The following is a 14554-nucleotide window of genomic DNA, read 5'->3' as shown; positions in this document are numbered from 1 at the left end:
AAAGTACTGCCATCACCTAAAAACACAACCCACATTTTGGAAGTCTGCTCTGAAGGCCACACATTCCAGTGATTCTGCTTACAGCACTGCCTCCCCAGCAGCTGTACTTTCACATGCAATACAAAGAGAAGCTCAGTATCTGCCAAAAACCAGTGAAGATGCATTTTCCAACAGCAATATTTTTAGATGGAAGCATTGTAAGACATCCACATGTGAACACCATCCATACCGCAAGCTAGAAAGCAATTAAATTAATCACAGATCAGAAAAGTCACTGATAGGACATTGTAAGTGAAACCACTCAGAGAGAAGATCACTCAAATACATAGTTCTTTAATTCATCTTGGTAACTATTCAGGTCATCATCCTACAAACCACAGACTTGTGAGAGATTTACACCCCGACAAGAAACAAGTGCAAAAATAGAGCTTAAGTGTAGCTCAGAACTACATTAAGAATCCCAGTGATCTCTTGCAGTTCTGCTGATATAAAGATTTGGCTGCAAATAATTAAGACATGAAGTTAACAGCTCCACGTTCATCTCATTTTTCACTCGTTGAGAAATTCAAAGAAGCCATTTCAAGCCTTCTAAAAACATGTTCCATCATAGCTAGCTCTGCCTGACCTGTGTACACAGAGCTAATCCCACAGTTGGATGGCTGTACACAGGTGACAGTCATTATTACACGTTACTTGCAGCAACAAAGTCTCTTACACGTGGTATATGCTGTATTTGAGCACTGAGAAGTTCAGCATCATCTCAACTCCAAGGCTGCTGAACACCAGCCTTCACACATGGGTCCGTTCCTCCTTTATATCACTCAGAGCATCTACCAGGTTCCTCACTCCAGTGGGCTCCCCATTTCTCCGTCACAAGCTTAATGAAGTAGCTGTGATTTGCATACAGCTTGAGCTTCTCACTGATGTCAACCCATTTCACCATCCCAGCATCATCACCTGCTTCCAGAGGTAAGTTATCCATGGTCTCACCTGTCCACAAAACAAGAGTTAGACACATTCTTGCATCTTCTCTCCCACCTTCTCTTCTCCCACCTTATCAGTTCCTCCCTTCCAATATTCTATTTCTACTACTTTAGGAACCAAATTCTGAAAGTGATGCATACCTATACAAAATGAGAATAATTAATACTTTATTAAAGCCTCAAAAGTATTTAAAAAACCATTCAGTGGAGATGCAGAAAAGAGCTTCTGAATTACTCTCTATAGTTTCTAACTGGTTTCTGAGTCAAGTCCCAGTACTGCATAAACAAGACAATAAATGATTATTAAAAAAAATTATGAGAAACAAATATCAAAGGAACAACCTTCATTACTTCTGGGAGTTGATAAATCAAGAACCAACAGCATGCTAAGCTTCAACACTTACCTTTTAACTACCCAAAGCAGCAAAAATGATAGTAAACCAAGCCAATTCATCTCAAGAGGGAAGACATGAGAACTCAGGATTACAGATCAAAGAACAAAAAAAAAAAAATATATATGTGCCCCTTCTATTTGGTTTACAAAAGGAAAATAAAGCACAAAAATTACTCTGGCAGAGTACCCAAGATAAAAGGTGTCGAGAGTAATCAGGATCTCCAAGCAATAAATGCAGTGAAAATCTGCCAGAGGCAATGCTCCTGAAGCACACAGCTGCTGAAGGAGAATAAAAAAGAGCTGAAGGTCCTTCACCATTGAAACTGGAAATTAAACTGACTCAAGTGACCAAAAAGAAACCAGGGCTAGCATGCAGTCTCCACACCAAGGCACATTTTGTGGCTTGGAACTAACACAAAAACACAGAATTTGCCTGAATATGACTTAATTTTCTTAGTTCAGGATAGAGAGAAAACAAAGGGGAACAGCTATTACTTGCTGTGGGTAAACATCACAAAAGACAAGATTCTCACACGTACTAGTTTCAGTCCAAGAACTCACACACCACTTTCATGCTCATACATTTCCATTGCACACCTCAGCCTCAGAGACACCACTATTTCAGAAGAGTACCTGCAGTAAAAACCAGCTAAGAACACAAGCAGAGATACCTACCAGTTTCATCGTGGTAATTCACAGCCTCTGTCTCCATCCAAGCATTATCAGTGTTACGAGGATCATCCACATATCCTCTGTACACCTAATGCAGCAAACAATCAAAAGAAATGTAACAGCATAAAAATGAGGTGGAATCATTACAAAGTGTTTTCCTCAGATTCACCCTTAGAATCTTACATGACAAGAAATTGAGTATCACAGCCTATTTTAGTAACAGCTGCACTTCCTCAGTTCCTCAATAGCTACAGTTTACCTACAGAGCTCAGAGGTTACCACAAAGACACACAGCTTACCACAAAGTGCTCCTGGCTGAACAGTCTCTGGAGTTGCTTTTCCAATTCTGCTTTTTCCTCAGGTGATTTCTGTAAGGAGTTCAAGGCCTCTTCCCCAAATTCCCGCTTCAGAGTAGCGCTGATCTTCTCTCCTGGATCCACCATCCCCTGACAGGCAAAGAAATATGAGTACCCTCATAGCTCACTTGGCATAGCACTCTTTGAATGGTGTGTATTACAGCCACCTGCATCACGCTCTGGATCTGAGAGGAAGTCTGTATTTGTGGATAAAGAGCAAGCATATCCATCCTCCAAAATCTGGAGCAGATTAAATTATATCTACATTAAGCAAAAGACAGTATCAGAATTAAGTACATATATTGCCTTATATTGTGGAAAAGGCAAGAAGCCTACCAAGAGAGGCCTGAGAAAAAAAAACATTTGTAATACCTTTCTCCATCCCTCTTGTATAATCAATGAATATTAAGATGTTATAATTATAAAATAAACAAGAGAGTTTAGCAAAGCAGATTACAATAACAAAAGAGAATAGACAGAAAGCTTACCCATACCCTGGGCTCACTTACAAAACTCCAGCAGAATGAATCTCCAGAAGAGATCGTTCCACTGCCAGCCAGCTCTTAAATAGGTCTAGGAGAGGTGCAGCCAGGCTCCACCCCTTCCAGCAGCACAGGTGAATTGCCTTCACCTGTGCTCCTGTGGCTGACTCATGGCTCACCTCAGCTGATCAATCAGAGGTTCAGGCTGTGACTCAGCAGTTCCCATACACCTCTACAAAATGATGTCACTCTTACAAAGCAGTTTTATCACATACACGTCAGTTATCAGCTCTTGACTTCGCCAAAAGAAATCTTCCACTTCAGAGCTCTGCTCTTACCCCAGGGATGGCCCATTCCCCACAGTCTCTCCTCTTGATAGCTACAAACTGCAAGATGTTTTTGCCAGTAACTGGGTGAGCAATTTTACTGCCACTTCTATCCCTCTTCCACCTGCAGAAAATGACAAAGAAGAAGATTATTTTCTGCTTTTTTGTAGGAGGAAAACATAACAGTGGGACCTTCACACATTAGTCTATCAGGTAGAGTACAATCTCTACCTGAGATTGTACTCAGAGCAAAAACAGACAACAGCTGCCTGGGAAGATCTCATCCATGCAGTTTTACTGCTAGGTCCAGAACATCTGTATCTACTGAAACTCTCATTATAAAGCTTTCACCTCTAACTTTATTTTTGCCTACTCATGAGATGAGGATAATAATGACTTCTGCTAGAAGAGTAAATTTTGGCTGCAGTACTTCCAAATCATCTACTTAGCACCAACAGAAGGCCACAAGCATCCACTGTACTGTGTCTAGTAAAGGAATTAGAAGAACTGTAGCCACTAAAGCAAAAATCTAATTGAAGGGGCAAAATAGAACCAAGATTTGCAGTATTTTCACAGAAATAAATGAGCAGCTTCAGTAGAGTTCTGATAATGGCAAGAACTAAAATGCAGTAGCGTGTCTTTCATTATAGCTGTACCTTAAAAGCATTGCATTTCCTAGCTTGCAGCTTTGTTATCTACACCATCTCTCCCAAAACCTTTGTGTGTCCCTCCACATGTAGTTACACAGACTCTGGAGGCAGAAACACCAAAGCAGAGCAGGCATTGACAGAACACAAACAGACAAACAAACCAACAACAGATCATCCAAACCTTATGTCCTCCTTTTACACATTAGACCAACCCAGTATTTCCTACAGTGCAAAAAAACAGGCACACCACTGATTTTGCAACTGAGTCACTCACTATTTTTCTGTACTGTACATCACCTTTCAGTCACCCATCCCTTACCTGGTCACAACAGGATCAGCAGCATGGTTTGGTCCCCAGCGCCCCAGCAACCCTCTCCCTGTGAGACCTGTCCTTCCTGCTGGGTTTCTGAAATAAGTGGCACAGGGCATTTAACAGCACTATTTGCCCGCACAGAGTTCCAAGTACTCTAAGGAAGTAGCTTTAATGAAGCTTGAATAACAGAAAGGAAAGGAAAGCAGCGTACACCCAATGTTAGCATTAGCTTTAAAGAATAAAAGAGAACACAGTTTTCTCTGTCATCATTGGATTCATTGAAAGCCAGGCTGGATGTGGCTCTGGGCAGCCTGGTCTAGTGATTGGTGACCCTGCCTGTGGCAGGGGGGTTGAAACTAGATGATCACTGTGGTCCTTTTCAACTCAGGCCATTCTATGATTCTATGATTCTATGATCATCTTCTTGTAACCAACAGCATAAGTAAAGGAGAACAAAATGACTTTGTCATTACCCTGATCTTCTGCCTCCCTAAGGTCCCCACAACCCACTGCAGGGGCAACTCCAGACCAACCTTTTCATGCCTCTCTGCACAACTTTCTTCCAGGAACAGTACCCTCACACTAAGGTATCATTCTTTTCTGTCTCTAGGGAAGACTACCCTCAGTTTGTTCTAGCAGGTACCATCTATTAGAACCAATACAGATGCTTAAGAGCTCTACAACTAAATCACTGAAACACACAGACAAAGAAAAATCACTCACCGGGGCCTCCCGTTCTCAACCACATACAAGCCATTCCAACTTGTCCTCTCCACTTGACCATCTCTCTCATTAAATTTGGGAGAGAAACTTTTATCACTGTGGGAAAGAGCAATTAGAAGTTATAAAGCCCAAAACATCCCTCTGGTTGAAAGCCAGCCATGCAATCTGTAATTAACACCCAGTTGGCTAACAACTAGTTTTTACTAAAACTTAAAATGCAGGCCCTCCCTTCCCCGTAGGGGGGTATAAGATTTGAGCAATTGCTGATGATGTCTGTTTAAATCTGCAGATAAGCACGATGCTCTAAAGCACTCAACATTTCCTCTTTTTCATTTAGGCAGCATTGCAAAGCTGTTTTTGTTCATATTAGGGAACATAAGATGTTACCCAGCGATGAAGCCAACAAATGCTTTCCTAATTTAAGTGCAGTGTGCAGATATTTTATTAGGTATGCTTTATCACAGTTGCTACGTGCGATCACTGACTTTCAAGAAGCATTTAATGCCTACACTCTTCGTGCATCTCTGGAAGTGAAACAGCATGCTGGTAGGGGGGCAGCTCTCTACAGAAGCATATTTACTGCTCTCCAAAACAATTCCTCTCAAACTGTCACAAGAATCAATTGACTGACTAGATTTTTCCACACAAACAATTCAGGAATCTACATTAAAAACTGAGTCTGCATTTTCAAGTGCTATCAACACCTACTAAAATACTATCTGACAATAGATTAAGACATGCATCTAACCTAGCTAAGCAGGACAATGTGTTCCTTGGGAGTAGAATGTATTCACAGAACCAGTACAAAGCAACACAGTCACAATGCTACCATCAGGCATTCAGCCTGCCTCACTTTCTGAGTCAGAGCGTACTGCTTCAGGCCTCCAATTCCGCTCGAGTTCTTCTCATCTTGCACACGATTCAAGAACAAACAAGCAAATACACGATGGCAATTTTCTCCCAAGTTCTTAAGGCCACAATGCTATTCTCTCATGTCAAAAATGATTGGAAAAGACAAATCAGCAAGGACACTAGAATTTCTACCTGTCTCCCTTCCACTTACCTGACCTGAGGATCTGCCCACTGAGGTCCAGACAAAATAGACACTGCAGTGTACTCCACGGGTTGGTAGTCTTTCCACTCAGTCAACCAATCCACTTTATCTGCAGGAACATGGGTACGCTCAACATGCGATCTGGGATACGGGGAGGTGAGAGCTTTGTTGTGGTAGAAATTCTTAATGCTGTAACTGTCACACATGTTAATGGGATGGAGGTGGGACCAGTGAGCTGCAGAAAAGTTACTGAAAGAAAAAAAAAGAAAGTATCATCTTATTCCAAGAATCACAGAATACTTATTCATTAAGTATTAACCATGCTACTAAAGGTCTCATCTGCATATTAGTCTGCACCACGCAGAACAGACTGAAGCTTTCTAGAGAACAGCAATATGTTATCGTTTCTTTCAGGAATCATGCAAACATATACAAGTAGGAAGCTGAGAACTGCAAGGGCCCTTCTGGGCTATGCAGCACTCTGAGCAGTTACTGATCACTTGAAAGGATTCGCTGGGAGGTGTTTACCAGGGAGTGCAGTTTGAAGGCCTGCCCAAGCACTCACTCTCCACATGGGAAACGCACCAACAAACAGCTCAGCTTTACAAGAGGCCTGCTCTCACATTCATTGACAGAAAAAGTGAAAGTAAATACAAAATGTCCAAAACACCAGCAGGCTTGGACAGGAGGATCCTCAAAAGCCTCCTCCAGCTCCATGTAACTCCACATGTTGCTCTGAGCAGTGATACAACACTCAATGTGATGCAGTGCAGAGTAACACACACCTCTCTCTTCTACTGCCAGGAAGGCAATGAACATCCAAATAACTCACTCACAAGAGAAAACCTCAAGACCATGAGCAATCTTATTCTGACATGGGTTTTCTGGAGCCAAAATTGCAGGCATTATACCAGTGACAGGAGCAGTTTAGATTACGGGCTTGATGTGCAGCTCTTTGAAACCCCACACGGATTTATCTCAATACACAAACTGTTGTTTTGGTTGTTTTTTTTTAACCGCTCCAAAAAAAGAGACTGCCCCAAATAAGAGGCTGTAAGCATAGCAAGAGGCCATAACCTACAGAAGCACGGATTTTTAAGAGCTCTTGGTGAAAAGCTTTGGGGATTTTTGAGATGAGGAACCGCCCGGTCCCAGACAAGCCCATACCCAGCGGCGATGCCGGCAGCGGCCCACTGTCCCCAACACACCCCCTGTGCCGCCGTACCTGAGGGGCGGGCGGCGGCGCAGCGCGCACCGGGTGGGCGGGGACAGCACAACCGCGACGGACAACACGGCGACAGCCCGAGCGAGGCCGGGGAACGACACTGCACGCAGCACAGTGGCGAAAGGCAACATCCCCTCCCGCCACAACCGGCGGTGAGACGCTCGGCCCGGGCCGCCGGAGTGACGCCAGGCCGGAACCGCCCTCCCGCAACCCCAACCACCACCACTCGCCGCCGCCAGCACCCCCTTACAAGCTGCCCTCTCATTGGGCGGTGCGTGGCCAATCAGCGCCGCCTTCCGTCCATTGGTGTGCTCCTCTCCGCCGGGCACGCCTCCTCCCTCCCCACAACACTCTCCGATTGGTCACGACGGGCGGTGTGTGCGCCACCTTGCGGCGGCACTGCGAGTTGCCGAAGGAGCGCTCCGGGCTGCCGGGTGGCGCCAGGATGAACCCCGCGCTGGGGCTGCTGGTGTTCCTGGGCACGCTGCTGTACTCCTACGCGGAGGCGCTGGTGAAGCTGCTGGTGCCCGCCAAGAGGAAGACCGTCCGCGGGGAGCTGGTGCTGGTGACGGGCGCTGCCCGTGGGCTGGGCAGGGCCACGGCCCGCGAGTTCGCCCGGCGCCAGAGCCGCCTGGTGCTGTGGGACGTCGAGGCGGTAACAACGGGATGGGGTCGACGGGGAGGTCCTGCCGGGGCGGGGGGAGCGGGGCTCGTGGCCGCAGGTGGCTGCGGGGAGCTGGGTGCCGTCTCTGTGTGCGGTGAGGGGAGTATCATGTATACAGAGTACAGCTGCCCCGCGGTGGGGATGTTTAGTAGTGTATTTGTGTGCTCACCTCCAGCACAGACTCGGGCATGCATGGCACTGCTCTTGGGATGCAAGATGGGCTGAAGCCAAGCAGCAAGTCATCCGTCCTGTGTCATCCATCAAATGCATCACTACGGGTTAGGGGCTGACCTCCTGCAAAGGAGCTCTACAGAGGTTGGTGGCCAAGAACACCAGCGGCGTACTGGTTGACCAACAGCTGACCAACTGTTGACCGGTGGTTGGACATTAGCCGGGAATGTGCCTTCATGCCCAAGAAGTGCATTGCAAAGAGCCTGGCCAGCATGTAGAGGGAGGTTCTCTTCCCCCTTTATTCTTCCCTGGTGTGGCCACATGAAATCACAGAATGGCTTAAGTTGGACGGGACCTTAAAGATCATCTAGTTCCAACCCCCTGCCATGGGCAGGGTTGCCAACCACCAGACCAGGCTGTGCGGTATCCAATCCAACCTGGCTTTAAATGTCTCCAAAGACGGGGCATTCACAACCTCTCTGGGCAATCACCACCTTCTGAGTAAAAAATTTCTATCTAACATCTAACCTAAATCTTCCCTTTTTTTACTTTAAAGACATCTAGAACGCTGTATCCAGTTTTGAGCTCTCCAGTCCAAGAAAGAAAGGGATCTCCTAGAGGGTCCAGCAGAGGGCCACAAAGATGATTAAGAGCCTGAAGCATTTTCCTTTATGAGGAAAGGCTCAGAGTGCTGAGGCTGTTCATTCTGGAGAAGGCTGAGAGGGGATCTGACAATTGTTTATAAATACCTAAAGTGTGGGAGTCAAGTTGGAGGGGGTGGATTCTTTTTCAGTGGCATGCAACAGTAGAACAAAGGGCAGTGGTCAGAAACTGGAACACAAAAGTTCCATACTAACACAATGAAGAACTTCTTTACTGTGAGGGTGACAGAGAACTGGAACAACTGCCCAGAGGGGTTGTGGTCTCTTTTTCTGGAGATATTCAGGACTCACCTGGACACTTAACCTGTGTGACCTGCTGTAGGGAACCTGCTTTATCACAAGTTTGGACTCCAGAAGTCCCCTCCAACCCCTATGATCTGTGCTTTTGTTTTCTACCTTCTGTGGGAAGGGAAGAGGTACTGACCTTAGCTTTGTAGCTGCAACACTCACCCGTAATTCTGGGAGGAATGCCTGAATACATGTTAGCAAGCAATGAATTAGGTAGCTAAAGGAGGCAGTGGAACCCACAGCTTTGGACAAGCTAAGAGATGATGGAATGTCAGAAGGAACATGGCACCGTTAATCTGTTTTGATGGTAAAAGATGGCCTTGTTATTTCAGTCTAACGCAAAACATGGACACCTTGGTCAACAGGCTTTCCAGGTTGTACATGGAGTGCCATACCTCCTTTCTCACACAGCCAAACTGTTACTCCTGCCATATTCTGGGTATACTTGTGGTATCTCCAGGCTGTCACCTGCAGCCACCCTTTAGTCCTCTGCATGCAATCAGGAGGCTGCCAGCTGTCACCTGGTGCCCACTTCCCACTGTCCAGCTAAATGAGCTTTACTGAGGCAAGGGCATTATTGTCTCTATGTTCCATTTCTAGCAGCAGTCCTGTGCAGGTCCTAAATTTAAAGTCCTCCCCTAAGGTTCCATGGTGCCCAAACAGCAAAGCTCAGGCAATGTACGGTTGCACATGCAACCAAGCAGGCTGTACTGATGCCACTGCACTCACGTTATACATGTATCCTTCTTTCCTTCCTCCCACAGCATGGCCTCAAGGAGACAGCAACAGAGTGTGAGGGGCTGGGAGCCACCGTTCACACTTTTGTGGTGGACTGCAGCAAAAGAGAGGAGATCTACAGCGCTGCCGAGAAGGTAGGGAAAGCAGGCACATGTGCCAGGGCTTACCCAAACATGCTCGGGTTTTGAGAAAGGCTGGAAAACAGCACCTGAGGTTCTTCACGCACATTGTGCCAGCTGTGACTGTGTAGAGCATATTTTCTGTGGGTGATGTGTAGGAGACTATAAATACTGGCAGTAAATAAGGGAAAAAACACCAGATCTAAATCAGCTTTCTGGATACTGCACGGTTCCTACCAGATTGGGAAAGAACATGATTTTCTCCTCTCTGAAAAAAAAAAACAAAACAAAAACAAAAAAACACAGAATTGTAGGAGTTAAATTAATTGTTGCTCACAACCTTGCACTTCTGTGATAATGAATGTGATGGGGCTGCATGTTCCTTTTGTCTAAAAGGTGAAAAAGGATATTGGTGATGTCTCCATCCTGGTGAATAATGCTGGTGTGATTACAGCTGCTGACCTGCTCTCCACCCAGGACCACCAAATTGAGAAAATGTTTGAAATCAACATTCTTGCTCACATTTGGGTAAGGGCTGCTACTGTTTTTATGCCTTAGTGTTATTGTGAGTGTTGTTAAGGATGAAAATAGCACCTGCTTTATCCTCTGCAGAGCTTCACTCAGCTCTATGCCAGCAGCCTGCTTGGAGGTGATGCAGCTGGGACATCTCAGAGCTGGGCTCTTGGTTCTTTGGCACTCTGGTAGCTTACCCTGGGGACTCAGCTGTCAGTGGGGCTTACAGGGTGGCGGTCACAGGTGTTAAAGAAATTCTGCTTGCAGGTGAAAAAAGGAGCGCTTACAGATTGTACTTGCTAGGGAAGAGACACTGGCAGTATTGCTGCTGACGAGGAAAATCTAGAAGGTAGGCTAGGAGCAACATGAGCATCAGCCTCTGTTGATACTTGACTTTGCTGAAAGGTTCCCTTTGGAAATCAGATTGCACCATCTGAACAGAGAATGGGCATCTGCTTCTCAGGGCCTTGGGTGCTATGTAGCACCTTGCATTAGGGATAGCTTCACTTAATTGCAAGTAATTGGGATCAGTGTTGAAGACATCTAAGAAGGCATTGCTCTTTTCCTCCTTCCTCCCCACCCTATTTCTGCCCCTTTTTAAAACACCTTTTCAAGACAACAAGAGCTTTTCTGCCAGCAATGATGAAGAACAACCATGGTCACATTGTCACAGTGGCTTCTGCAGCAGGTCAATTTGTAACTTCTTTCATGGTGGCTTACTGGTAAGTGACTTCAAAATCAGCTCTCTTCATTTAATTTTGTCTTCTCCACCAGCAAACACGGAGTAAAAGAAATAAACTTCCCACTGAATAAGCTACTTCCAAAGGACAGTGCTAAGGAGAAAAAGCCCACAACATGCACCACATAAGGAGCAATTGAGGTACCCTCTGATTTGCTTATTAGCTCTGACTGATTCAGGTGATCCAATGAAGGACTGACATGTTACAAATCAACTAACGCAATCTTCAATCTTTCTTCTCTCCATAAGTGATCTGGACTTTTGCTTACTAAGAAAGGTATTTTATTCCCTTCTTCTTAGACTGTGGTGCTCTTGTGAGTCACTGTAGTGTTATCAAGTGAACATATAATGAGTAGCTTTTCCTATTTCTAGCATTCGTAGCAACGATTGCAGTGCATAGAAATACTTCTGCCCCCATGTGGTAAAATGCAGGCTTTGACAGCAAACCTTTCACATGATAGAAGAAACATGTTAATACTTAGTGTTGCAAGTACCAGGTCACTACTGAGAGGTCTACGCACTGCCCACTTAAAATAGAAGCATTTATAACTCATGCGCAAAGTTACAGAAAAACTGTAACATGGCATATTATCAGACTGCATGTTGTTAGCCTTCTACTATGGTGGTTCCAAACAGAACCATTTTCCCTCAGTATGTTCCTGCACAGGGAGTCACTGTTCTTAGCAGAACTCCTGAGCCAGGAGTTTTAATCAGATTACATTGTTCAGATCCTTAGCATCAAATATGTTCATTTGTTTCTGCTAGCCAAGAATTTTCTAACACCACTCTTAACAAGTAAACACTTTGGATTTATGCACTAACATTGTCAGACTCTTCATTATAAAGGTAACTTTCTGAAAGACACCCACTTTGCATCCCATAGCGTCTTCCCCAAGCTGCAATGTGTATTTCAGCACTACAATGTGGCACAACAAAACTTAGAATTAGTCCCTGCCTTCTCACTGTTTCCCTCACTACTCAGTACTGCATGTTCTTACAGCCCCTTTCCATTTCTGTCAGGCCAGAAATAACATTCATGCCTTCTGATTTGTGCTTTTTTCCTCCACCAGTTCAAGCAAGTTTGCTGCAGTTGGATTTCATAAAGCCCTGACGGAGGAGCTGTCTTCACTAGGAAAGGATGGAATAAAAACAACGTGTCTCTGTCCAGTTTTTATGAATACTGGATTTGTCAAAAACCCCCGTACTAGGTAATGGTCACAAGTCAGCATTACATATTTGCCCCTGCTTTACCTCTGTTATTCAAACTGAGTGTATGTCCCACATAGCAGTTGTCCCTTATTTACCTGACTTTCTGCACACACACGTGAAGCATCCTATTTCATATTCAGCTGCTGCCCATGTTTTATCACTCATATATATCTCATATATATGCATTCTTTTGATTTTAGGCTTGGAAAGATCTTGGAGGTTGATGAAGTTGTGAAGGCACTGATGGAAGGAATAGTGACCAACCAGAAAATGGTTTTTGTTCCACCACAGCTGAGCTTTGCTTTACTTTCTGAAATGTAAGTGGCGTGCACACACACACACATACAAACCACCAAAGAAGGGGGAAAAAAGATGCAACATAACTGCAAGAGTGTACAAGCATCACACCTGTTAACATCTGCTTCAAGTTTAAGCCTCACTGTAGGAGGAAGTGTAACTAGCACTGTTAGTAGTCAAATACAACATTTGGCAGCATAGAAATACTCCTGCATGACAGATTGATACGAGAAGTTCAACCTGATTTCATTTATTTTCTACTATCTTCAATGTTTTTCACCACTGCATTGAGTTATTTATGTCATTCCATATTTTACTTCAGGCAGAGAGAGATCAAGGGATCACTTTCCCTTCACAAATGGGAATTGCCACAGGGCTCGCAAAGAACAGTTTCTCTGGACCAGCAGCCCCAGGCAAGCTCCACAAATAGCTGAACAACTGCTGCTTTTTAGTATTCATTTCCTGATGTCAACACCACAAGGTCTAGGTCATGGAGGCTGAGAATGCTGCTTCTCTCTGCCATGTGAAGTGAAATTTGTCCTCAGACTTCTTAAATATTCATTGTAGCTGCTGCTTTAGTGGGGCTCTGTTTTTACTGGAGCTCTGACTGGAAACTTGGCATTTACATAAGAACAACTACACTGACACTTCAGTTAACTGCTACAGCATCCCAGGAAACACTTCATAATAGCTTGTTAATGAAACTCAACATCAGTTAAGAAACAACTCTTGCATTCCAAGGGATATTTGGATAGCAGAAGTGTGCAAAGCCACAAAGAAGTGGTGGTTACTACTGTCATAACCCTTAAGATAACTCCATGTTAAGCTAGGAGCAAGCAGACACAAAGAGACATGGCTCACGCTAAGAAAAAAAAATCATAGAAGAGGAAAGTGCACCTCAAGGTCTCTTTTACCATCCCATCCTTTCCTCAGACTGCTGCTTTCGAAAGCAGAAAAGCCACTTTATAAGCACAGCTCTCTACTCAGTGTTAAACCTTCCAGAGTTCTGCAAGCAGTGTTGCAGCCAACATCCTTTGCAGTGGATATCTGTCCTTGAAGTGATCTTAAAAGGAGGAAGGTGCTGAAGGGACTGTCAAACTAGTCAAAGAGTTATGAAGGCAGTGGGTTTTTAGGAAATACTCCCCAAATTTAAGATCTGGTCTCAGTCTGATGTGAACATGCATTCTGTGCCCAGATGAGCTCCAGTCTCACCTGTGGTGCCACTGTCTCCAAAACCTGAAGTCTTACCCTAGGTTTAATTTCATTGGCTTTTTTTTTTTTCATCCTCCAGGTTGATTCCAGAACGTGCCTCGAATGTTCTCAAAAAGCTGACTGATGTTAAGTTTGATGCAATTGTTGGGCATAGAAGCAATCAGTGAAAAAGAAATTGTTTCTTATTTCCCCATGGAATGAGTGAAAGCAGAACATATGCTGAGTGTAGCACAGTGATTTGGATTCAGAGCAGAATTAAGATGGGTACTTCTTCCAGGCCACCGCTTCCATCACACCTTAAGGTCCATCCCACACCTGCAGCAGGAACAGATGTGCATAACATGGTGTGTTAGCAGAGCAGAGAGGCAGCTCTAGAAGTCAGAAGGACCATTCTGGCTGTGCATTCTATGATCTCTGACTCCTAGTGCTGTAGCAGACAGGAAACCCATCAAGCCCTATTTTGGGGTAAGAGCAGCTACCTATATGAATGCAGTGGGATTGCCTGAGTGTAAATTAATCTGGTCTTATCACTGAGCAACACTGTCTTGTGTGGGGAGGAGTGCTTCAAGGTGTCCCACTTCATCTTAATGAATCATTTTAAGTTCAAGGAGCCTTGTGCTGCACACTCCATGTTTTGTGCTTTTGTAATGAGTACTTGAAATAATACAGCCTTTTAATCACGTGTTACCTAAGTATGTTGATTGTCCATTATGCATGAGCACCGTCAGTACAACTTATACAGAATAAATGCAGTTCTCCACCCA

The 14554-nt window shown here is 44.6% G+C and overlaps 2 protein-coding genes across 2 annotated transcripts; one reads left to right on the top strand and one right to left on the bottom strand.

The window, feature by feature from the left end:
* Nucleotides 1-313: 313 nt before the first annotated feature.
* On the bottom strand, nt 314-7443 carry NUDT9 (nudix hydrolase 9). The gene is given in 9 exon segments (XM_042811436.1): nt 314-990; nt 2053-2137; nt 2349-2495; nt 3226-3337; nt 4183-4269; nt 4900-4995; nt 5963-6202; nt 7179-7422; nt 7425-7443. Coding segments are annotated over 9 exon segments (1203 nt in total). The 3' UTR covers nt 314-817.
* Nucleotides 7444-7606: 163 nt separating this feature from the next.
* LOC122156594 (estradiol 17-beta-dehydrogenase 11-like) lies at nt 7607-14554 on the top strand. The gene is made up of 7 exons (XM_042811438.1): nt 7607-7833; nt 9728-9835; nt 10217-10348; nt 10949-11055; nt 12143-12280; nt 12482-12598; nt 13870-14554. The coding sequence occupies exons 1-7, from the start codon at nt 7624-7626 to the stop codon at nt 13955-13957; spliced, it is 900 nt and encodes a 299-aa protein (XP_042667372.1). The 5' UTR covers nt 7607-7623; the 3' UTR covers nt 13958-14554.

The sequence above is a fragment of the Centrocercus urophasianus genome, unplaced genomic scaffold (genome assembly GCF_019232065.1).
Source record: "Centrocercus urophasianus isolate 14NV4802_14NV808 unplaced genomic scaffold, USGS_Curo_1.0 seq_13, whole genome shotgun sequence".
Taxonomy (NCBI): domain Eukaryota; kingdom Metazoa; phylum Chordata; class Aves; order Galliformes; family Phasianidae; genus Centrocercus; species Centrocercus urophasianus.
Note: the sequence above shows the minus strand (reverse complement) of the source record. Positions and strands in the feature narration are given on the sequence as shown.